This window comes from Alexandromys fortis, unplaced genomic scaffold, assembly GCF_014885135.2.
Source record: "Alexandromys fortis isolate MF-2015 unplaced genomic scaffold, M_Fortis_MF-2015_v1.1 scaffold_254, whole genome shotgun sequence".
In the NCBI taxonomy this organism is placed as follows: Eukaryota; Metazoa; Chordata; class Mammalia; order Rodentia; family Cricetidae; genus Alexandromys; species Alexandromys fortis.
The window spans coordinates 1,298,454-1,322,424 of NW_026068130.1; the positions used below are offsets into that span (position 1 = coordinate 1,298,454).

The 23,971-nt window shown below is 49.9% G+C and overlaps 2 protein-coding genes and 1 long non-coding RNA gene across 7 annotated transcripts in view; 1 reads left to right on the plus strand and 2 right to left on the minus strand.

Moving 5' to 3' along the window:
• The window catches only part of Gpr35 (G protein-coupled receptor 35), a 26,850-nt gene extending 19,489 nt beyond the window's left edge, over positions 1-7,361 (minus strand). The window contains exon 1 of one of the 2 annotated variants that reach the window (XM_050126022.1): positions 6,723-7,361. The gene's annotated coding sequence lies outside the window, so the exon portion shown is untranslated. Of the gene's footprint in view, positions 1-6,356; positions 6,447-6,722 lie in introns of those variants that run through there. The other variant, XM_050126023.1, reaches the window with a different exon arrangement.
• On the plus strand, positions 6,711-10,000 carry LOC126490820 (uncharacterized). Its single transcript, XR_007589255.1, has 3 exons — positions 6,711-6,850; positions 9,184-9,372; positions 9,864-10,000. It is a non-coding gene; the product is annotated as an uncharacterized lncRNA (long non-coding RNA).
• Positions 9,786-23,615, minus strand: Capn10 (calpain 10). Of its 4 annotated transcripts, none has more exons than XM_050126015.1 (12): positions 22,993-23,614; positions 19,715-19,846; positions 18,033-18,229; positions 17,067-17,284; positions 14,554-14,695; positions 13,630-13,796; positions 13,172-13,434; positions 12,252-12,454; positions 11,686-11,947; positions 10,777-10,976; positions 10,521-10,566; positions 9,786-10,429 (listed from the first exon to the last, which is right to left on the minus strand). In XM_050126015.1, exons 1-12 carry the CDS (start codon positions 23,131-23,133, stop codon positions 10,397-10,399), a joined length of 2,004 nt encoding a protein of 667 aa, XP_049981972.1. In that variant the 5' UTR covers positions 23,134-23,614; the 3' UTR covers positions 9,786-10,396. The 4 variants fall into 4 exon arrangements, with proteins under 4 accessions (XP_049981972.1, XP_049981974.1, XP_049981973.1 ...); XM_050126017.1 differs by having other exon boundaries at positions 9,786-10,432; XM_050126016.1 differs by having other exon boundaries at positions 9,786-10,256; positions 22,993-23,613.
• Between the last annotated feature and the right edge of the window lie 356 nt (positions 23,616-23,971).

Genomic DNA, 23,971 nt, shown 5'->3' on the forward strand with positions numbered 1-23,971 from the left:
TTTTTTTTTATTTTAGTGAAATTCTGGATAATATAAATGAACTCCCATTTACCCACCAGAAAAATTAGGGACAGAACTTAAAATGATCTTGGAGGGCCTGAAACCCTCTCCTGCCCACACCACCACAAAGCCACTTCCTCTTGTGGCGGCCGCAGCACACATGCGACCTTGCCTCCTCCTACTCCAACCGTTCCACTCACACTCTGTCTTCCGTGAGCTATCTCAATCCCGGACTTGTCATAGCACGTACGTTCCACAGGCAGATCTTCCCACTCCCACTGATCTCACCGTTACCTGTGCTCAGAACCCCCACTGTCAGCCCCGACTCTGGTGTAAGCGCGGGGCCATGCAGGGCTCTGCTAACAGATGTTTTCTCTCAGATGCCGCCAAAGTGCTTTAGCATCAATTTGTACCCAGAGGGCCTTATCATCTTCCAAACACCAATTCCCTAGAATTTCTCAACCCAAAGAGTGACCTCTCTACTGCCTATGCCACATTTGTGAGTCTGAGTTTTCAATCTTCCTTCCTTTCCTCTTCCACACTTCCAATTAATCAAGTATGCATGTGATAAATCTTATAATAATCACTGAAAATAAAACATAATTGAGGAGATAACTGGAACAGAAAACAAGATGCCAACTATCCAAAATTGGGAGAGCACAGGCAGGAAAGGGCATGGGGGCAGCCAAGAGAAACAGAAAACAAAGATGGTCACTTCAAACCAAATGAAATTAACAGTTGCTTAAATGTAGCCTGGTAGAAACAATCCAGTCAAAAAGTGAAGAGAAGCTGAGAATGCTCGGCAGGTAAGAGCACTTGCCACAAAAGCTGGATGACCTCGGAAAAAGCCGAATACAGCGGCACACATCTGTAACCCTAGAACTTCTATGGGAGATGGAAAGTGGAGAAAGACCTGAAAACTTGTGTGCCAGCTACCCTGGAGTATGCAGTGTGGAAACAGAGAGAGCTGCCTGAGCAAAGGAAAGGGGGAACCTCTCCCTGAGAGGTACCCTCTGACCTCTATGTGTGTGCATGTGGTATATGATCACACATACAAACACCCCTAAAAATAAAAACAAGAAAAGCAACAATTATTAGAAGTGGGTTTAAAAACCAGGAAGCAATCATATGCTGGCTGTGTGATATGCACTTTAAATACAAAAAAAAAGTTAAGAGTAAAAGAAAAAGAATAGAGAATAATGGAGAAGTTTCATGATTTGAGCACTGAGACTTAATGTCTTTCACAGCAACTCAGAACAAGCAACCAAAAGTCAGGACACGCTACACTGGGGAACCAGCTGATCTGTCCTAAATGGAATTTACAGGACACCACACCTAGCAACGGCACAACAAGCAGGACAATGATTACCTTTAAATGTACATAGAACATTCTCCAAAGTAGGCCACATGTCAGCTGTAAGGCATCTCTGTCAAATTAACAGTCAGGTATGTGGCATATGCCTGTAATTCCCAGCACTCAAGAAGCTAAGCCAAAAGGATCACAAGTTCAAGGCCAGTCTAGGCAACCTACGAGTGCTTGTCTCAAAAACCTAAACCATAAACATCAAAAAAGCCTTAAGTGGAGCTGGAGAGATGGTTCAGAGGTTAAGAGCACATACTGTTCTTTCAGAAGACCTGAATTAATTCAGCTCCCATGTTGTGTGGCTCATCACTGCCTGTGCCTCCAGCTCCAGGGGATTCGATGTTCTGGCCTTCATGGGGACCTAAACCCATGCATATATACACACACTATGCACATGCATGCATGTACACACACACACACACACACCGTTTGTTTTTTAAAGTCTTTAAGTTATACTATGTTCCTTAAATATAATTAAACTTAACAACAAATCAGTAACAAAGAGCTATGTCACCTAAAGAAGGCTCCAAAGCCTGGGGGTGATGACACACGTTTGCTATCCCAGTACATGTGAGGCTGAGGCAGGGGGGTGGCTATAAGTCCAAGACTAGCCTTGGCTGCATAATGTGACCCTGTCTCAAAAAACCCACAACATATATTTAAAAAAAAATTTAACTTGAAATGCTTCCAAAACAACACATTTAGAAACAAACCAAAGATCAGCAATAGCTGAAAGGGCATTTGTAAATACTTTGAGGGCAGGAGAGATGACTCAGAGTTAAGAGCACTGGCTGCTCTTCCAGGTCTTGAGTTCAATTCCCAGGAACCACATGGTGGCTCACAACCTTCTATATTGAGTTCGGGTGCCCTCTTCTGGCGTGCAGGAATATATGCAGGCAGAACATTATACACATAATAAATGAATCTTTAAAAAATACTTTGAACCAAATGTGCCACGTTTTCTTTATCCATTCTTCGGCTGTTTCCAGGTTCTGGCTATAACAAACAATGCTGCTATGAACAAAGCTGAGCACATGTTCTTCTGGTATGATTGAGCATCGTTTGGGTAGATACCCCAAAGTGGTATTGCTGGGTCTTGAGGTAGGTTGTTTCCTAATTTTCTGACACAATGGAGTACTACATTGTGAAATTTTTACATGGTAAAAAATAACGACATCTTGAAATTTGCAGGCAAATTGATGGATCTAGAAAGCATCATATTGAGTGAGGTAATCTAGACCCAAAGAGACAAATATAATATGTACTCACGCATAAGTGGCTCTTAGACATAAAGCAAAGAAAAACCAGCCTACAATGCACAACCCCAGAGAACCTAGATAACAAAGAGGACCCTAAGAGAGACATACATAGATCTAAGCTACATGAGAAAAAGAAAAAGACAAGATCTCCTGAGTAAATTGAGAGCGTGGGGATGACGGGAGAGGGTGGAAGGGAGGGGAGGGGAGAAGAATATATAGCTCAATAAAAACAATAAAAATAATTTAAACTGATCATGAAAACAGAACTTATTGGTGTTTATGAAAGAAGTCAATGCCATGCTTACAGGCAAATTTGTAGCTTTCCTGTTTATTTCAGGAAAGAAGAAAGCTACAATCATTGAGCTGATATTCCAATGTTAAGAGCCTGGGAAAAAACAAACTTAAACAAGTAGAAGAAAGGAAACAGGAAGGAAGGAAGGAAGGAAGGGAGGGAGGAAGGAAGGAAGGAAGGAAGGAAGGAAGGAAGGGAGAGAGGGAGGGAGGGAGGGAGGGAGGGAGGGAGGGAGGAAGGAAGGAAGGAAGGAAGGAAGGAAGGAAGGAAGGAAGGAAGGAAGGAAGGAAGGGGAATTTAATGTGTTAGAACAAAAACAAAAAAATTTTTGAGGCAGTTTCTCTGTGTAGTTCTGGCTGTCCTGGAATGTGTTCTGTAAACCAGATGGCCTTGAACTCACAGAAATTCACTTGCTTCTGCCTCCCAAGTGCTGAGATTAAAAGCGTGTGCCACAATCACCCGGCTTAGAAAATCAATTTTTAAAAGCTGGTTATAAGCTTGGCCTGGTAGTTCAGGTCTGCAACCCCAGTTCTTCTGGAGACTAAGGAGGAAGGTCCTGAGTTCGAGGCCTGTCTGACCTACAGCAATTTCAACGGCAGCCTACACAACTTAGTGAGACTTCGTCTTAAAACAAAACAAAATGCTGGTTATCTGCAAAGGTCAACAAAACTGGCAATCTTCTGGCTAGATTTGTCAAAACAAAATAGGTACAAATCCCTAATATGAGAAATGAAAGAAAAGAGTTGGGGACTTCCAACATTAGTAGGCTGAAAATAGTAGTAATAACTTTAACCAAACACATCTGGCAACTTTGATAAAATGGATGAATTTACTAAAAGTCACCACTTTGTCAAAGTTAGTATCTCATGGTCATAGTGAATGTGTGGACAGCCTGGGTGCTTAGCTCTCTTTATGCACAGTAACCATGAAACTCTTATTCTTAAAGGTTTTTGTCACATTCAGGACACAGTACAGAACTGGGGACAGCATTGTGCTCCTGGTTGAAAACAGAATAGTTTATATCCATTAAAGTTCTTGAGTTCATAATTTAAGACCTTTCTACAAAGAAAACACCCCAGCTTGATAGTGTGCTTGGTGAGGTCCTTCCTGCATTTAAGGATAAAGGGAACTGAATGTTGGTTACATTCAGAGCACTGTGAGGGACAGTCCACAGAACATCCTCTAAGGCAGACCAGTGTCACACATGAACGTGGAACCTCACACCCCAGCGAATGAAGCACAACAATATGTAAACCGACAGATCTCACGTCATCAACCAGTACCCTAGAACTGTGAGGCTAGCTTTAACCTTGGCAGATCTGTCAGTGGAATTCGTCACTGGAAAAATATGAACAGGGAAAAAGTGAAATTTATATAATCCTCTCGATAAATGCAGAAAGTTTTGACAAAACCTCCTACTCCTGAAAGATAAAGCCCTTAGCAATCTAGGACTCAAAGAATGGGCCCGTGTGTGATAAAGGAAGTCCGCAGATGACTGACAGGAGACCTCACGAGATAGCGAGGGGCTAAAAATTTTCCTCTGTACTCAGACACAGAGTGGCCCCTGCCATTGCTATAGAATGGCACTGGACAGCAGAATGGGCACAGAGCACAAGGTGGTGGGGGGGACACTGAAAAGGAATAACGATATTGTCACCTTGGGTTGAGAAGGAATAACGGTATTGTCATCTAGGGTTGAAATGCGCACATAGAAGCCGTTGCCATGGGGAAGAAAAGCAGAAATTTAAAACTAATAGGTGGATTAGAAAATTATAGGGCAATCTATTAATAGACTAAAACAACTTATCTCTATACAGTAATAAGCAATTAGGAGCTAAAACTACAATACCATTTGTGAAATATTAAGAGATAAATGTGAAGCCTGTATTCTCAGAGTTATAAGATATTGCCGAGAGAAATTCAGACAACCCTAGATCGCTAAGAGAGGAAGATCCTCTTCTCCTTAGACTAACCTAGGGGACTACCAGACAACACATGTCCCTGGGCTCCTGGCTGCACTGGATCATGGCCTCTTTTGACTCTACGGCCTCCCACTCAAACACCCACATGGATACAAAGTCTTCTAGATGGAGGTCTGCAAGATTTCAGCCAGCGAGGACTCCCACAGTCCTGTGGGCACTCCCTATTGCCCACATAGTTAAGATTCAAGTCCTGGAGTCCCATAATGCCTTTGCCTGCCCTTCCAGTCCAGTCTAGGTGCTGTCCCCATGCTGCAGGCCATCCCTGAGGGTGCCTAGCTTCTGCTCTGCCCCCAACTGATCCACTGTCACAGCACTCTATGTTCATCTGCCATCTCACTGTCTAGATGCCAAGGCTATCCGTGTGTAGATGGTCATCCCTAAAAGATCATGGGTGGGGGTGCTGGACGTCTTGGCCACATCTAAGACACTGGGACATCTAAGACAGTGTGCCTGCCACCCAACATATACACTCCGGTATCTCAGGATGAAGTGAGGTTGGGAGAGGAAGATGTGGTGGAAAGTGAGTAGCCCTCCTGCTCAGCATCCCTGCTGGGGCTGAAGGATGAGGGACAAGCCCAGCTCAATTAGGATGCAGTTATAGGTACAAATGCCAGTGTCCTGACACGACACCTACCCAGACCCTGGGCACCCACAGAGCACAACGCTGGTCCCTGGCCCAACAGCCCCCGAAGCCCGAAGCTATGCACACCTTCCTGGTAGGTGAACTGCTAGCCAGTTGCAGAGGAGCAAGGATCCCAGGAGCTGAAAGTTAAGACTAGCCTAAGCTCTGGTCTGGGTGGGGGGACCACACACATCCTTGACTGAGCCTCACACCTGTATCTCCCGAGATGCAGGGAAACAGGCCATGTGGGTCCAGGCCAGACCTGAGACAACAGGTGTGCGGGTGCTGTCTCTCAGAGGACAAAAGAGCAATGGCCAGGGGGTTTAGCACCAGGTAGAGGACTCAAAGCTCTGCAGATGTGGTCTAAGTACCATGGGGGACAGGTAGAAAGTGCTCTCAGCCAACAAAGCCGGTCGGCCTGCCCGAGCAGAGCAGAAAGTCACCTTCTGCCAGCACAGCTCCACCCAGAGCTTTGTGGTGGGTCTGGAGGCTGCAGTGGGTTTCCAAGAACAAAATGATTCTTCCATTAACTTCATAGGGAGGCAAACCTGTCTGAACATCTGGCAAATATCAGAGGACAAAAAATATCAGAGGAAAAACCAAGAGAGGCATACCTGGGAAGCTATGTAGGTTAGTAAGGCATGCTTATGAATGGAAAGGAAGAGAGGGAGGGAGGGGAGAGGGAGAGGGGTCACGAGAGTACAGTGACAGAGCATGGGATCTGTGGCTGGCTTATATAATGCCCAAGGCTCTCACCAGCTTACCCCAACCCTCTTAGCCTCCTATCCTGAACTGCTCCTCCAAGACCCCCTACCTCAGGACAGGACTCCATACTCACCCTAGAGGCTCTGGACCCTCAAGGTTGACTGAGCCTGGGAGGAAGGAGGGGTGAAAACAGGAGGCGGACAGCCAGTACACAGCTCCAGGAGGCGTTCCTACACTACTCTGGAGCAGGAAGTACTGGGAAGGAGCTAGAGTGGTCAAAGTCTCCCAGGAGGAGACATTCTCACACAGACACACCCAACCCGCCCTTCTGGATGGGCCAGAACTACCCCTCATCCTTTGGTGGCAGCTGCCACCAACGATCTAGTCTGTTCAGCAGGCACCGTGTGGCCCTGGACACCATGGAAGGCAAACAGGCCCTGCTGAGACGCCCCAGCTCTTCCCAGAAACCTGCTGCTCCCACCAGGGTGGCTTCACATACCAGTCGGCTTATAAACAACAGAAATGCATCCAACTCTTCTGGAGGCTGCAAGCCCAAATGCAAGGCCACAGGGATCCAGGGGCTGGTTCATGGCTGGTCATCTTGCTGCAGCCTCATATGGTGGAGAGGTAACGAGGTTCTCTAAGGTCCCTTTTATAAGGTCACTGTATTAGCTACTTTTCTCATTGCCATGATGGAATATGATTTAAAACAACCAAAGGAAGGGTGGATTGACTTTGGCTCGTGGTGGGCAATGTGACAATGGCAATGTATAACAATGAGACAGCTTGTCACACGGTATCTGCAGTCGGGAAACAGGGACAGATTCTGATAGTGGGCTTTTGTTCATCTGGGTCCCCAGCCCACGGGATGGCACGCCCACATTCATGCTAGGCCCGCTCACTTCAGTTAATCTTCTGAAAACAGACATGCTCACGGTGCTCCTGGGCGATTCTAAACCCTGTCAGGCTGACAAGATCCTGCCAAGCCCTCAAGCCTGCTCCCACCCTGGTTAAGGCAGTCCTGCACCAGGCCACCACAGGGCTTGGCATACTCAGGCTGGTGGGATCTGGCCCTAACCAACCACCACAAACATTAGTACCCCTCATGCAGTCTATACTTGTATCCTGGCCAACTTCCCAACTTGCCAACTTGGGGGTGGGGGGCAGGCTTTTAGACCCCAGTGGTGACCCCATGGCCTTGGGGTGCCACTCCCCACCTGCCCTTTAACAGTAGCCTATGCTCACCCTTCCAAACCAGGGCTACCCTGAGAAATAACATCCTGGTGGCTGCTCGCTTAGCCCCTGCCTGAGCTAGACACCTGGAACTCCTCAGATTACGGAAGGCAGGCTGGCAGGATCTAGCTGAAATGGTCCCATGATCCTAAAGAGCCGGCCACAGCTTCAGTGCGCCTCCTGGAGGTCATTAGAGCGAACCACACTGAGGAGCAGCAGCCCATTCTGTGGGAGTCCTCAGGCCTCCCTCAGGAGTCATGGAAGACTGGCCGGTGGTGACACCGGAGAGAGGCACAGTAGCTGTTGAACAGTGGACAAGGGTGTGGGGATCCAGATGCCTCCAACCCCTAAGAGATCTTTGATAGCTCTTGGAGGTGGGAAAAGTCCACTGGGTGGAGGCTCAGATATGTTCCTTGGGGCATCCTGAGGGGACAGGCGCTCCAGGGGCCTTTCCTGTAAGCTGTCAGTAGAGGGCTTCCCTCAAGAGTCATCCTCAGATGTCCCTGGAGCAACCAAAACAGACACTATTAAGAGGGGAAGGGACAGCAAATAATAGCTATGCTAGCTCAGGGAGCAGTTGGAGGGGAACCCCTGGGAAGGCCAACTGTGGCAATATAGGTCTTTAGGGTGGATCTTACATTTGAGGCAGCCTTGTCCAGGTGACAGAGCTGGCTGGATTTCCAAGGCCAAGCATTTCAGCCCCACAAGGAACATTCAGTCAGGCCTCCATCCTTCTAAAGACCCTAAATTTGAGACTGAGGCTGCCCAAGTGTCTCAAAGAGAGTTCTGTTTCTACCCAAACGAGCTGCCCCTAATCCCATTCTGCTGTGTACTTCTCAAAAAAAAAAAAAAAAAAAAAAAAAAAAGTGACAATTTAGGCTGTGGAACTGGATTACCCGCTACTCACAAAGAGCAAGGGTTCATAATGGTAATGAGGAGACAGCAGGGCCTAACCAGAGTGATTGTCCTATCTAATCCAATTGCTGTTTTCTGCTGCTGAATAATGTGTACATGAAGAGGGGAGTGTCTAGTGACACTCCTAGAACAACACATCGTCTAGGTGATGCTGAATAAGGTGAGCATGGGTGGGGATGTGATGCACTCAGCACACTGTGTAGGTGATGTTGAATAAGGTGAGCATGGACGGGGATGTGATGGTGGACTCAGGACACTGTCTAGGTGATGTTGAATAAGGTGAGCATGGATAGGGATGTGATGGTGGACTCAGCACACTGTCTAGGTGATGTTGAATAAGGTGAGCATGAATGGGGATGTGATGGTGGACTCAGCACACTGTGTAGGTGATGTTGAATAAGGTGAGCATGGACGGAGATGTGATGATGGACTCAGCACACTGTCAAGATGGAGCTGAATAAGGTGAGCATGAACAGGGGTGTGATGGACTCAGAACACTGTCTAGGTGCAGACTAAAGAGGGATCCCTGGGACGACAGGGATGGCTGTCGAGGAAGCAGCTGTAGGTGGCTGCTGTCCAGCTTTATCGAAGCCCTCAAGTGTTAATTTTAAAGGAAAGACCAGGTCTTTCTACTCCCACCCTAGTTAAGCGAGTCCTGCAGGCTAGGTGATTGTGGAAACTGCCATTACAGGGCTTGGTAAACACCAAGGATGGTGGGATCCAATTCCAAAGAAGACAAGTGAGGTGAAAGGCCTTGTCAGTAAGAGTGGCACCGAAAATAGCTGCCTACGGAAGTTATGGTTTATCAACAGGGGCGATGTAGAGGGCCACAAGTCAGACATTTGACCAAGCAAATCAATTAAGGATGAAGAAGGAAGCACCTTGATACAGTCCAAAGACCTGGCTCACAAGAGGACGCTTGTTGTCCACATCAATATGATCAGAAGTCCCCCCACCAACAGAAATTCTGGAACTCTCCTCCATGGCTGCGTACTAGGCAGGTAGGTTGTTCAGGTATCCGACAGGCCTGTGGGTATGACCTATGTTGACAAAGCCCGCTACAGTAGGACACAAGAGTGGCAGTTTGTAACAGTCCAGCAAAGATTAGCTTGTGCAAGTCCAGGAGGCACACTTACTGCAGCCATCCCGACCCCAATTATCTAACTGGGACTGACCTAAGGAAGTGATCAATACCCTTAGCACATCACTGGAATTGAGTATCACACAGGCACAGATCGCAGCTCAGGAAGGCCAAAGTAGGATGCTAAAACTATGCCGAAATCTTTCACTTTCAATTCCCTACCTCCTCCAGAGCCCATGCTGCCTGCCCTCACCCCCTCGGCACCTCCCAGTTGTGCAGCCGACTACTAGGATGCTAATTTGAGCTTGGGCTTTGTGAAACAAGACCAATTCATAAATTACTCATGTTTATTTATAAAGTCATTCCTAAAAATATTTCAAGTAATAAACAGTTTTCAACATTTGTCACCAGCTGCCTGCCTGGTGTAAGGCTCCTGACGTCAAGAAGGGTGTGAGGGTTCTGCAGAGCCTTTCCTGGCAGGCCTGGGCACCAGGAATCTCCTAGTCTTCACTGAGGAATGAAGACGTCACTTGGGAGTCCTAGTCCACTACAGCACCCATTGGACTCCAAGATGTCTTCTATCCAGGACAAAGCACCCGACTTTCTCCTCCGGATCCACAGGCAGCCCTAGGCTCACGCCGGCTGGAGATGTGCCTACATGACTACACTGGACTCCGAGATGTCTTCTGTCCAGGACAAAGCGCCTGGCTTTCTCCTCCGGATCCACAGGCAGCCCTAGGCTCACGCCGGCTGGAGATGTGCCTGGATGCTGAGTCAGGCTTTCATCACTGCCATGAAGGAGACCTGCAGGGAGAGAAGGTAAGGCTGGGCCCTGCCCTCTGCTCCCCACCGCCCTTCTAAATACCTGAGAACAAGACTCAGTCTCAGCTCCCAAATCCCTGAAAGCTCTGCCTTGTGACTCTTTATGAGGGGGTCACAGCACTTTATATGTCAGATAGAGGCCACTTGCAGCAAGGCTACTGGGAGGAGGATGAGGGAATTAAGACCCCAGACACCAAGGAGACATAGGTAGGTGAACCAAGCTAGGCAAGGGTACTGCATACAAACCTCCTGGAGTAGCTGGCCCAGCATCTCCTGGCTGTGAATGGACTGCCTGTGGAGAGAATGTCAGGTCAGCCCCTACGCCTGCCTTACACACCTCCCACCAGATCCAGGCCCTATCCAGGCTTAGACCAGCAAGGAGTCCCAAAGCCCATAGGCCCACCTCTTGGCTCTGCCAGAAAGGCAGGAACGTGGGCACATGGGTCAAGCAGGAGACTCACATGGAAGAAAGTGCTACAGTGCTGAGGATCTGGAGTCCTACCTGTCTATTCTGGTTGCTATGGTCACTGTGAAGGTACCCTCTGTATCTGGCAGGTAGGTGGAGGGCACAACCCTGTAGGTCCCCACTGACAGGAGGCAGAGGCGGCTCACTTCCTGGGCGTAGCGATGCGGTACACAGCTTAGTAACGGCTCCTGAAGCAGCAGGGAACATGCACTCTCGTTCTCACCATCTGCGGGAACCTGGGACAACAGTGCAATCAGCATGGAGGCCTACACAGGATGGCATGATGTGCTCTCCCTCTGAACAGTACCAGCTGAGGGCATAACACCCAGGGTCAGCTGGAGTAGCTGATGCTCTCAGTCCTAGAGCTATTTATTAAACCCCTTTGCCATGGACAAAAGCCATGGAGCCATGCCACGTTTGCCAGAGGCCCTGTCAGAGCTCCAGGTGGCCTGACTCAAGACTCCAAGAGTTCAGCTTTTTGTGATGTACTGACACCCTCAACAGAACCTTCTTAATGCGAAGTTCCTTTTCTCTCCTCCCCATGTCACCTGCAATCCAGGCATGCATGCTTCCACCCACCACGAATCCTGATGCAGCCCAACGCACACTTAGCCAATGCTCACTGGGAAGTGAGGCCCCAAAATGAACAAAGCCTCATAGGAGGGAAGCCTCATTATTGCCATCATGGAATCTGTAGCCTATGACCCTGGACCTCTAGCATATTACCTCTCTCTCCTCCCATTTCTCCAACTCAAACTTTACTAAGTGTGTTCCCTGGTCTGGTTTCAGAGCCAGGGGAGCTGCCCCAGACAACCACAGCAAATACGGACTCTGTAAACTTCCAAGTGAGTCTTTCTTGAAGCCAGTCAGCTGGACCAACAGGCTCAAATGACAGAATCCAGCCCCTGGGTCACAGCAGCTGGCCTCTCCTGGAACCTGGCTCACCTGAAAGATGTGGAAGCCAATGGGGTGAAGCTGGCTGTCACTGAGTCGGCAGTGTTGGTGTAGGGTGATGCGGATGTAGCGGGGACCAGAACCCTCAGGGACGGAGAAGGGGAGGCAGGGATTGCAGGGGTAAGAGGCAAAGTTCCTGCTGCCCCCGGCTGTCTGGCCAGCTCTCCAGCAGCCCCGCAGCTGCACAGTCTCCCACTCGCCTGCGGGCAGGGCTGTTCCAGGTGACGGAGCCTTGGTGGCCAGCCCGACAGCACTGACGGACGACAAGCACAGAGGCGATGCAGCCTCGTCCAGGGGGCCTGCCCAAGCCCCACCCGCACACCCAGAGCACAGAGGCCATGCAGCCTCGTCCAGGGGGCCTGCCCAAGCCCCACCCGCACACCCAGAGCACAGAGGCCATGCAGCCTCGTCCAGGGGGCCTGCCCAAGCCCCACCCGCACACCCAGAGCACAGAGGCCATGCAGCCTCGTCCAGGGGGCCTGCCCAAGCCCCACCCGCACACCCAGAGCACGCCCGCTCCTCGCCAGGCCTCAGCCCAGCTAGCACTGGCTCCTCACCTGAGGGAGATTTTCCCAGTGGAGAAGACTCGCAGCAGGAACTGCCCTGACACATCCTTCAAGAAGGTGCTAGGGACAGCCAGGTAGTAGCCTGGGGAGAGCTCACAGCGCAAGTGGACCTCACGGTCATAGGCATGGCATGCAGTACCAGCTACCGGGGGTGAAGACAGGACTCTGGGCAGGCTGACCTTCCGCTTCTCTACCTGCATGATCAGACACAGGAGACTCTGAGGAGACTCACATTAATACACTGGGCCTCTGCCTCTCTGCTCCTCACCACTCAGGCAATGAATGCTCCCAGGAGACAGCCCATAATATCCACCCTTTTAAGCCAAGGCTCAAAATACTCAGGGCTTCCCTCAAAGGTGCATAACAGACAAATCTAATACTATGTTCAAAATGGCCCATGGCCAGTGCAGCCTGGGGAATGCTGGAGAAGGTACTTTCCAGCAACTTTTTTACAGGGGGAAACAACCATGAGGTAGGTCACACTTGTAAAGGAACAATGAACGAAAGATAGCCACTGAGTAAGCAAGTGGCAGCTCCTCAGTGACCCGTTCTAGGAAACAGATACTAGTTCACAGAACCGACCAAACAATGTGTATCTGAGACCCACAATGAAACAACCCTGCACACGTATAGGTTGTAAGGGAGGAGCCAGGGGAAGGTAGCTAGGCTGGAGTACACAAGGCAAGCAGCAGCCCTAGTCTAATGGGAAACTTCCTTCAGGGAAGATGGGATTACAGTCATCAGGCTAGCCTCCACCTCAGGGGTGGAATGGGCAGGCTTCGAATCAGTTGCATCAGCTGCATCTGCCGGTACATCAGAGGTGTCTGTGGCCAGAGGACGTGGGAAAAGGACAGGCGCTGCTCCAATATGGCTGCCTGCCTTTCCACCATGAGGCCAGTAGATGGAGTTACCTTCCAGATGTGCAGGCCCACAGCCTGGTAGTCCTTGCCGGGGAGAGTCACTGGCGCAGGACCGGCACCCACCAGTGCCCGGGTCTGGCCCTCGAAGCACCTCCGGGGTCTCTGAAGGACAGCCACACACACTTCGCTGGGTTCCAAGAGCCGTAACCAGAACTTGGGGTTGCAGGGAAAGCAACTGTTGTTCCGGCAGCCTCCAGCTGACTGCCCTACGACCCAGGCGCCAGGCAGTGCCCGTGTGTGACACAGCACCTTCTCTAGTGGGAGAGCACACGAGTCAGCTGTGAGAGGACCTTGCTGGCTAGACTACATCCACAGGCCAGGGCAAGCACAAAAGTGGCAGTCAGCCCACCCTCTAAGGATCCCATCTGTTCCCCTTCTCCAGGTCCTCAGTCCATGAGGCAGAAAGGGCTGTACCTAGTCGCTGGTGTGCCAGCCTGTGAAGGTCCTACCTGTGTAGAGACTCTGTAGGTGGCCAGCCTCTGTGACGGGGTAGCCAACAGTGACCTCGTCAAATTCCCTGAGGAACTCCTCTTCCTCCACCCAGAATTCTCCTTCCTGGAGTTGTGCCAGCATCTCAGACGCCTCAGCTGGCTCTACCTGGTTCCACCCTTCACCCCTGCAGAAAATCTCATTTCAGTACAAGTTCAAGGTGGAACATCAACAGACAAACAGGGAAGTGGGACCCTGGGGGGTGGAGAGTCCCAAGTTCCCGCCAAACCCTGGATGGCCAGCTGCACAGCACTCCCTTGCTAAGAAGTGACCTATAGAAGGTGCCTTCTCTGTGCTGACTGTCCATCAGAACCCCTCTTTCCCAGGGGGACCCCATGTCTGAGAACTTGCCTTGTTAAGGCCCTCACACTCGAGCCCAGACTCTCTGGTCTCTGAAGGAGCTGTCACTTGAGTAGAATGCTGCCCTGCTTAGCAGCAGCACCAGACCCAGCCTGGGCGTGGAGGGGAGTTGGGATCCAAGAGCCTTAGAGCTCCCAGGCCTCAAGGGGATCCTGGCTTAGTTGGGTCTTAAAACTGAGCTGAGGACTTTATCTGAGGGCTACCCTCAAAGCCATACTCACCAAAACCCCACGCCAGGCATTCACTATCCTATGGGTACCCAAGATGAAGTATCATAAAATGAATGAATGAATGAATGAATGAATGAATAAATAAATAAATAAAACTGTAGGGCCCCAGTCTTCCAAGACCTAGACAAAGCAAGGAGGTGCACAGACAGGTGCCGGGTAAGCTCTGCCATAAGAAAGCAAGCACTATCCTGGCAGCTGGATATGAGCACAAGCCAGGCCAGATGGGCATTGCGGCATGAATGCCCTCAGAGCATCAACCCCTCCTCACACATGCAGCCCCCACCTGGTACTCACCCCTCTCTCCAGAGGCCCTGCCAACAACGTCGGCCCCAAGGGTTGTGAATTCGCAACAGGAGGATACACTGGCCAGTCCGACTCCATAGCTCCCGCAGATCTGAGATGATGAAGGCATGGAACTCCCCGAGCTCCCTGGCACCTGTGGGACCAGGTCAGTCATGTGCAGGGCTAGCATTACCATGCCCCAAACTGGATAGGACAAATAGATCTCTGCTTTCTTGCCTGTGGGAGATGCATGGGTCTCCACAGAGTTAAGGAGCTCTGTTCCTAAACACAGGCCAGCTATGTGCTGTGTTCACTGGCATTCTGTGCCAGGAAAGGTCAACAGCTGGGCCATGGCTCACTGCCACCAAGGACTGCTGCTTCACACAATACTCCTTCCTCTGGGTCTCAATTTTCACCACGTGTGCCAGTGCAGAGCCAGCTGTCAAGTATGAAACCATTATTGTCACCGACACACCTAAGATAATCAGTGGCTAAAAGAAGCCTCCCCTAGGCAAAGCCAGATGGAGAAGGAACACATGAACCAGAAGTCAATACTGGGGACTTGAGGCCAAAAGGAATTTTACCTGGCCAGAGACCACAAAACAAAGGGCGCTTATGTGAAAGAGAAGTGCTATTCCGGGGAGGGTGGCAGCCAGAGAAAGCAGGAGGACCGTGACCACAGTCTACTCCCAAAGGCTCTGCAGCTATCATTCTTGGTGTCCCTCTCAACCCCAGCCCTTCAGGCTTTGGGAGCCCCAGCAGCTCTTTGCCAGGGAAAGGGGTTCCCCAAAACCAGAAGTGTCAAGAATCAGCCATCCCACTCAGAGTCACCCAGCATCAACAGTTCCAAGGAGCTGATGGTCAAGGAAGGAGGTTTAGGGAGCCAGCGTGAGCCACAGTGAACACACACCCTGCTGAGGGGATCCCAGCCTTGCCAACTCTTCCCTGTTGGACTGGCCAGGGTGATTACCAACAAGTTTTGGATTATTTTGATAGTCATACTTAATTATTTACGTGTGTATACATGTGTGTACGTGAGGGGGTGTATGCATATACACATGTGTACAGGACAAAGATAGCCTTTGCGTTGTTCCTCAGGAGCTCCCCACCTTATTTTTTGAGACAGAGTCTCTCACTGGGACCTGGAGCTCACGGACTCAACTAGACTGGATGGACACCAAGCCCCAGGTGTCGCAGCCACCCTCGTCCTGCAAGGAATGACGCGACCACCAGAGCTCTTCTTACTGCAGTTTATTCCAGGACTTTATTCACTTTCTCTCTCTCTCTCTCTCTCTCTCTCTCTCTCTCTCTCTCTCTCTCTCTCTCTCTCTCTCTCTCTCTCTCTCTCTCTCTCTCTCTCTCTCTCTCTCTCTCTCTCTCCTCTCTCCCTCTCCCTCTCTCTTTCTCTCTCTCCTCTTTCCCCGGGCAAACCTCTCCAAGCCCTTAAGTAGGCATGGGCTGCCAACCCCGAACTGCCAGGTGGGCACTGCCCATAGGTTCACGCATATGCAGGCAGCTGATAATCATTGTGTGATCATAGCATAGGTCAGACTTTAGCCATCTCAGGAGTTGATTATACATCTCCATCAGGTGTGACACCATGCTGCTTGCTACACCCAGGCATCCTCCTGTCTCACCTTCTCAGAGTTGGAATTCTAAGTATCCATCGGCATGCCTTGCCTTTGACCTGGGTGCTGAATATCCAACTGGGGTCCTCAGGCTGTGCAGCAAGCACTTGACTGACTGAGCTATCTCCTAGCACCTGAGGTCCCTATTCTTAAACCAGTTATAGAAAATGCTCTGAAATGTGAATAGTAAATTATAAAGGTCTTCACTACAGTATTATTATTATCAGAAAATCTAGCAGGGCATTATACTGCCAACGGTCTCAACATTTATGCATCAGAGGCAGGAGACCTACTTTAGTTCTAAGCAAGCATGATTCCCCCAAAAACAAAACAACAACAAAACAAAAGAGGATCTGAACTATCCAACGTTGCTGGAAGAATCAAGAAAAATCACAGCAAGTCCAGCAATGGAAGAAGATACTCCAAAGTTTACATAATAACATAGAAAGTGGTATACGACAAAAAAAAGACAAGGTTGTATACACAGGAGAAAACTCAAAAAGGGTACTAAAGAGTTGCAAGTGGCTTACAGTAGTTTTATTTGGGTGACCTTTTCTCTCTTCTTATTTTTGTATATAAACTTTCCTTCATGAACCTAAATATGTCAGTACGATAGAAAATGGCTTTGGATTTTGGTTGGTTGGTCACCAGCTGGTCAGGGAGGATGGCATGGTCAGCTTAGACACTGTTCTTGCTACTGCTCCTAAGCTGTCTAGGAGCAAAAGGGGATATAAATTAGGTCCTGCCTTGCTCTAGGTGAAAGAACTGCTCTAGATGGTCACCTCTCTCTAAAGGAGGGACAATAGACACACACAAACCCAAGACAGCCCTCTTGGGGACAGACTTCCTTCTCTATAACAAGCTCATGGTGAAAGGAGTTGTGGCCACAGGCTGTACCTGCTCTGGGGCTGAGTACAGAGCAGCTGATCAGACACTGGTCCTTCAGGCGGAGCAGCTGCCGACAAGTCCTTTGCTCTCGGCCACTGGGTCTGTCCTGCTGGCCACTGGCTCCCACTATGTCTTTCAGGCTCCACCTTTCTGCCAGGCTTCCAGTGAGATCCACCAGGGCATCTGCCACCTGCCCTGCCCACAGGTGCTCATAGGATCCATGGACCCTGGAAATCACAAGCATAGGAGGTATATAAGCCTTGCTACTGGGGGCTTCCTGCTGCTCCTATTCCCACAATCCATCACATCTCCAAAGCCCCTTCCAGCCACCCTTTCACTGCACCTGGATTGCTCCTCTGCTTCGTATCACATCTTCACTCATCTATTAATGTCAAATCTGCTATGGCCCTGCTGTTCTCTGCCCAGGTTCAGACCCATTCTTCTCTAGTGTGGGCAGCAAAGGACAAGACAAGGGGCCATAGAGGCTCCATCTCTGAAGCTCAAACTCCACTGCCCCAATATCGATATTCTGCTAGCCCTCTGCTCAGACACCTGCACATTAGCCAGCCTCCCTCAGCAGCCTAACACTATGTAGGAGGGACAGCTTTTAACTGGGGACTGCAGTGAGAGCAAGTGTTGATCCACACCAGGCTCCTACTCCCCTAAAACTGGCAACGAACCACTTGTTCTGAATGTTCATAAACATACATGGGGGCATCTTTGTGTTGTGACTGAGGAATGAGGAGGACCACTCAGCAGAGTGCTGGGAAATATAAGAAGGAAGAGTGAGCAGGGAGGGGAAACCATAGTCCAAAAAGCAGAGTGTCCATGCCAAGACCCACAGGACTGGCTGCCAGACCCTGAAGACTGCATAGTGCTCTGTAGCCCAGGGAAGAGGAGATGGGCCTCTGGGGACAGTCTGACTACTGATGCCACCCAGGCTGGCTGGCCCTGCCACTTCTATACCATACGTACTTAGCATATGCCTTTTCCAGTAAGGGAAGCCAGAAAACATCCTCTTTCTGGCACCGGGAGAAGCAGAGTCTCCCAGCAAGGCAAGGCAGACGGTCATCTATGGTCACCTCCTCCCAGTGTCCAAACTGCCAAATTCGACAGGTGAAGAAACCGCGATACTTCTGGTCAGACCAGCTTGGCTGTCCCGGAGGGAAAACCTAACGTGCACAAGGAGAGGCCAAACACACAGTATGAGATCAGCTTTGGTGAGCTCCTGAGCATCCCAACAGAAGCACTGCAGACATCTGATGGGCCAGCTGAGGGACCACCAAACACCTGTGCTCCTCAGCATCCCAACAAAAGCACTGCAGACACCTGACGGGCCAGCTGAGGGGCCACCAAACACCTGTGTTCCTCAGCATCCCAACAGAAGCACGGCAGACATCTGATGGGCCAGCTGAGGGACCACCAACACCTGTGCTCCTCAGCATCCCAACAATGTAGCCTCACAGAAGCACTGCAGACACCTGAAAGATGAGAATCATTGTGCGCCTCAGTATCCTAAGAGTGGCTTCAACAGAAGCCCTACATGAGCACCCACTCAGAGTAAAAGGATCTGCTCTGTTGGCTGCCAGGTCTATATGGCCATGTCACAACAAACTCAACCAGTGAACACAAAATCCAGATTTTCACATAAATAACTCATGTCCCCAAAGCTTACAGCTAACCACGTTTACTGCCCCAAATAAGCACTTGACCTAAATTCAAAGCTTTGGCTGGCAGGCGGCAGTAACTCAATCTTTTTTTTTTTTTTTTTTTTTGAGACAAGGTTTCTCTGTGTAGCCCTGGCTATCCTGGAACTTGCTCTGTACACCAGGCTGGTTTTAAACTCAAGAAACCCACCTGCCTCTGCCTCCTGAGTGCTGGGGTTAAAAGTATGCACCACCACACCCCGATTCTGTTCTCAACAGACCTGGCTGTAACAGGTAGCCACAAGCCTAGCAGCCCTTCCTGCTTCTCAAAGCCATGTGCCCCAAACTGCCAGTCACTGGCTAGGCAAAAGCAGGCTCTGCACCTAGGGAGACATAGTGTGGTGCTGGCTCCAACACTCAGGAGCAGAGGAATACGGTAACAATGGCATCAGCATCCTTTCACAGGAAAGTTAGATGTCAGTAAGGCTGTAAGGAGAGGTAACAACAGCGATGAGCTTAGCCCAGGACACAAGAGAAGCCATACATGGGTTACCCACCTCAATACTGTTGCCTTAACTGAAAACCCTGAACAATGAGCCAACCTAAAGCAGGCAGTAAGGAAGAAAACCCACAATGCCTTTCTTATGGAGTCTGCCAGTATCAGAAGACAACTCCAATGACCTTTTCCCTATTGGTATTTAAAGCCTATATATGAAAAAAAAAATAAAGAAATCAATCCAGTAAAGAAAACAAATTCCAAACCAGAGACACAGATACTTCTGCTGACCCTGTTCCACCTGCCAGCTTGGCCTGTTTTTGTGTCCCGAATGTGTGGGTGATTCCAGTCTGGTGAACAGGACACACTTGGGTCACCGTCTTGGTGCCCTAACCTTCCCTCCACCCATGCTGCGCAGTCACAAATGTGCTGCAGCAAGCCCTGCTATTGGAAGAACTTCCTGTCCTGTGCAGGCAGAAGGACTCAAGCTGGGAGAAGCCTAAGGTGACCCGTACCTGGGCCAGGAGGTGTTGACTCTTCTGCAGGGCAGCACAGGCACACAGGAACCAGCAATCCCCCAACAGCCCTTGCTTCACCTGTCCTTCCCACGGGTTATCTGGAAACAGCTGAGGAGTGGCACAGATTTCCTGAAAGCAAGGCATCCAGTTAGCTCGCCTGCGGCTACTCTTTCTTTAAGCTAAGAGTAGAAGACATGAATCCAGGGCAGGCTATGGAGGCGCTTTCTGATTATCTAAGCTTCTGGCCCAAAAGGGAAGGGGAAGCTAACCTCCGTCACCCCTACCCTCTAGCACCTCCTTGGTTACAATTCTCCTACGAACATCTCTACATACTTTCCTTATCTGCAAGACCTCAATTCTGGATGACCCTTTTTGAAACAGCTAAGTTTAGAAACTAGCTCTACTTCATAAATTCATGATGACAAATATAAAACGGGTGCGCTACACTGCTAGAAAGTCTACTGTGTTAAAATCTACAAAGGAAATTTCCCACATCCACAGACAATTGCATATCTTCCCCTTTTGTCTCTCAAAACATCCTCATCCCCTTTGCCCACACACCTGAGCTACCAACCTGTCCTCCTACTTCCCAGAAGCCACTGGGCATCCACCCTCTGCTACCTTGGAGCTGGACTTGTACTGCTAGGCATTCCACTCCTGGGGCAGACCACAACCGCATGCTAGCAGGACAGAATTAATATCTAGCAGCACTGAATTCCCTTTCTAGGCTCCCTTCAATGACAGCTTCTGAGAGAAACTGCCAACCCTTTTGTCCTTGCCCTTCACTCTCATCAAAGTCTGCTCTTGCTCCTCAGTCAATCATGTCACCAAACTGCCTCAATTTCACCTTTGTGATGTCAAATTTAATGGCCATGTCCTATTTATTATTTAGTAACTTTCAGAACGGCTGGCTGGCCACCGACTCTCAAGCGCATGGAAGCTCCCATCAGCTTCTATGATGTCACATGCACCTCTGGTAGTCTCCCTCACCGCCTGCGGCATCTCACCTGTTGCTGACTATCTGCTAGGGTGCTCACTTGCACACTTATACACGAAGACTTAAGGCTAAGTCTCAAGACCCTTGCTCTACCCCTATGCCAGGTCCTGAGTGGCTCTCCCAAGCTGGACCACAAACCATCTACCCCATCTATCATACCCTTCCTGATCTTCTGCCCCATCTACCCGACACCTCCACCTGAACAAGGGAGGCCAATCAGGGGCTGCTGAGGACCACCACCCACCTATCACTCTGGTCAGGAATCAAGAAGTCATTCTTGTTTTCATCTATCTATACAAATTATGCCTGTTTGCTTGTGACGCAGTATGAGTATGGAGGCCAGAGGCCAACTTATTGGAGTGGGTTCTCTTCTTCCCATCATGTGGGCCCAGGGATCAAACCTAGCTCATTAGTCTTGGCAGTAAATGACTATCGGCTGAGCTGTTTCATGGCCCAAGAACCCACTCTTGATTCCTGCTTTGACATTTACTTAAGCAGGCGCTCCTTCCAAAGCATTCTCAGAGCTGCCTACTGCAAAGACCCCTCCACCCAGCTGTCAGGCCAACCTGAACACTGAGATCAACTTCCAGCACTACTAAAAGGGCAGCCTGCATTCTAGCCCTGATGACCATCTCCTTCCCAGGAGTGAGCGTCTTTCCCAATGTTTTTTTTTTCTGTCTTGTTTACTACTGTTGGTACAATCATAAAGAGGGATACACTCACATGGCTACACTATAAAAAACAAAAAGATATTATCCCTGTGTCCTAGCCACTAAAGAGCAAGTTTCTTAAAACATTCCAGCACACTTACTCCTTAACTGAAAACCCTTCACAGGTCCCTCATGGCACTGGAAATTCATATATTAGTTTGTATTTGATGTGCACGAGTGTTTTGCTTGACTCTGTCATTTATTGCTTTCAGAGGCCAGAGGAGACTGTTGGATTCCTGGAGACTGGACTTACAAATGGTTGTGAGCCAACACGTAAAACCCATTTTTTTGTTATTAAAAACAACAACAAAAAACCTAAAACCTGAAACTCTCAGCGTGCCCACCCCCTCAAAAAAACAGGATGCTTATCAACACCATTGAGTCAGGCAGTGCAGCCTATAGAAGGGATGGCATCCATCCAGTTGTCATGGATACAGTAGCACTATATCCATGTGGGCCAGATTGTTCCCTGGGCAGTCTTGTTTAGCAGATAAGCCACATCTAAAAACACCAACTAAAACCACTAGGCCTGGGCATCCATTTTAGCTGCACGAAGTCCAAAAAAACATCTACCACAGTTCTCTGAGGTCATGAGAGGGCGACACTGCTGTGAGGTGCAGATCTGTGTGGACACAGTAAGTAAGTGACCAACACTGATGAAGGCTGGGGAGAATCAGGAAAGTGGGGCTGTGCCTGCTCCAATGACCAGGTGTGCTGCCAGTTCTTATGCAGCTCCACCTTCAGCTTCTGGATCAATCAAATAGATTTGCTCCTGCAAGTTAAATTGTGCAGTTGACTACATCTGCAATAAACTGTCCAGTCGATCCAGAATCTGCTGGCTGGGGACTAGAACTTTCATGTCTATTTATAATACATAGTTCTACCTGCCTGTATCATTTAAGGGAGTAATGAGAAGAACAGCAGCCCCTTAGATTTTCCCAGTGTAGTTAAACACAACCATGCCCCTGTTCTGTGCCACCTCTTGGTGTTCATACCCCAACACCAGGAGCTACTAAAAGAAATGTAAGCAAAGTACAAAGCCAAGAAAGATCTGTCGGGGCTGGAGAGGTGGCTCAGCGGTTAAGAGCACTGGTTGCTCTTCCCAGAGGACCTGGGTTCAATGTCCAGAATCCGCATGTCTGTAACTGCAGTTCCAGGTCCAACACCCTCACACAGACATGAATACAGGCAAAACACCAATGCACATTTAAAAAAGGAAGAAGGATTTGTTAAAAAGTATGCTGAATTATACCATGTAGGTGGTGGGATCTGGAATTACTGCTTCTAATATTCATATTATAACAACTCCCTTATTACCTGACTTTGGGTTGTACTATATTTTAGTACAAATACTCCAAAACAAAATCTGAACGACAAACCATCAGACTGCTTCCAACCTCCTGAATTGGAGCTGCCTCATCTCAACCCTCAGGGTCAGCTAGCACATCCTTCTGAGTCGGCTTGAGGAACTATCAGAGCAGGCAGCGGCGGGTCCTGCTAACCCCAGAGCCCCACCTCTGCGGGTAACTTATATGCAACACCCGCCCAGGCGAGAGAACCGGATGCACCTGGGGCCGTCTCCAAGTGATGTCCTCCCGAAACTGGGCCAGAGGCGTGGACAAGTTGAAAAAGAGCGAGGAGTCCGAGGCGGGGAATGCGGCGTCCCGGAAGAGCTCCCGCGCCGGCGTCTCGGCCCGGACCGCCCGCATCTTCGGCGCCCTGGGCTCCCATCTGCTGCCTGTGGACTCGGTCGTCGCCCGGGAGCGTGTGCGTGACCGTCGCTGCAAACCTGGTCAGCTTAGCCCGCGAGACCCACTGGTGCTGACCCGCCCGGCGCCGCAGGCTCCGTTGTCTAGGTAACCCAACTGCAGCCAACCAGGCGCCCTGCTTGGGTCATGTGACACAGCTGCCGAATCGCGCACGCGCGCTGCGCCTCAGCTCCAAGTCCAGGGGGGCGGGACTCGCAGGGTCTGCTCTCGCGTTAACTCTGTCTTTCTGCTTCTTTCGCGGCGGTGCTACCCTGATAGAGCTTTATGTTTTATTCTCGGGACGGCGCAGCTGCAGTCGCTTGAACTCGAGGTCTAGGAGACCACAGGAAACTGAAAAGACGCTTTGGTTCAGGAAGCTTTGCCAGCTACCTACCCCAGAATGCAGCGCGATCCCAGCGTACTATACTGATCACAGGAGCCGCCCACTTCCCAGCGTGCGTTGCTTTTCCGGTGTCAGGCAGGAACTTGGCAAACCGCAGGTTTCCTTCCTGGGTTCTGAAAGAACCCGTGAGGACCTGGCTCGGGAAGGCCCATTGTTCCTCCTCCGGGGCCAACCTGGTGTTTGTGCCGTGGTGGTTGTGTTCCGGGGAGGCAGGGGTGTCACCGGGGTTGAGACTGGCCCAGCTTGGGCGTTTGTCTCAAAACAGTTGGGTGTCGGACACTGGATCCTAGAGAGGGCCGCGGGATGCAGATGGAACTTTCTTTGAGCCCCTCAATGGCCGAGCATATGGTTTGGTTGGCGACCACCTGGACCTGCGGCTCCGTTCACAGTTTCTCG

Coding starts and splice junctions, on each gene's coding strand:
- Capn10 (XM_050126014.1), bottom strand. CDS start 23,133: ATGCGGGCGGTCCGGGCCGAGACGCCGGCGCGGGAGCTCTTCCGGGAC. Junction 17,285..18,032: donor CTGGAAAAGGCATATGCTAA/GTACGTATGGTA, acceptor TGTGATTTCCAG/GGTCCATGGATCCTATGAGC. Junction 14,696..17,066: donor TGTACTCAGCCCCAGAGCAG/GTACAGCCTGTG, acceptor CTGGTCCCACAG/GTGCCAGGGAGCTCGGGGAG.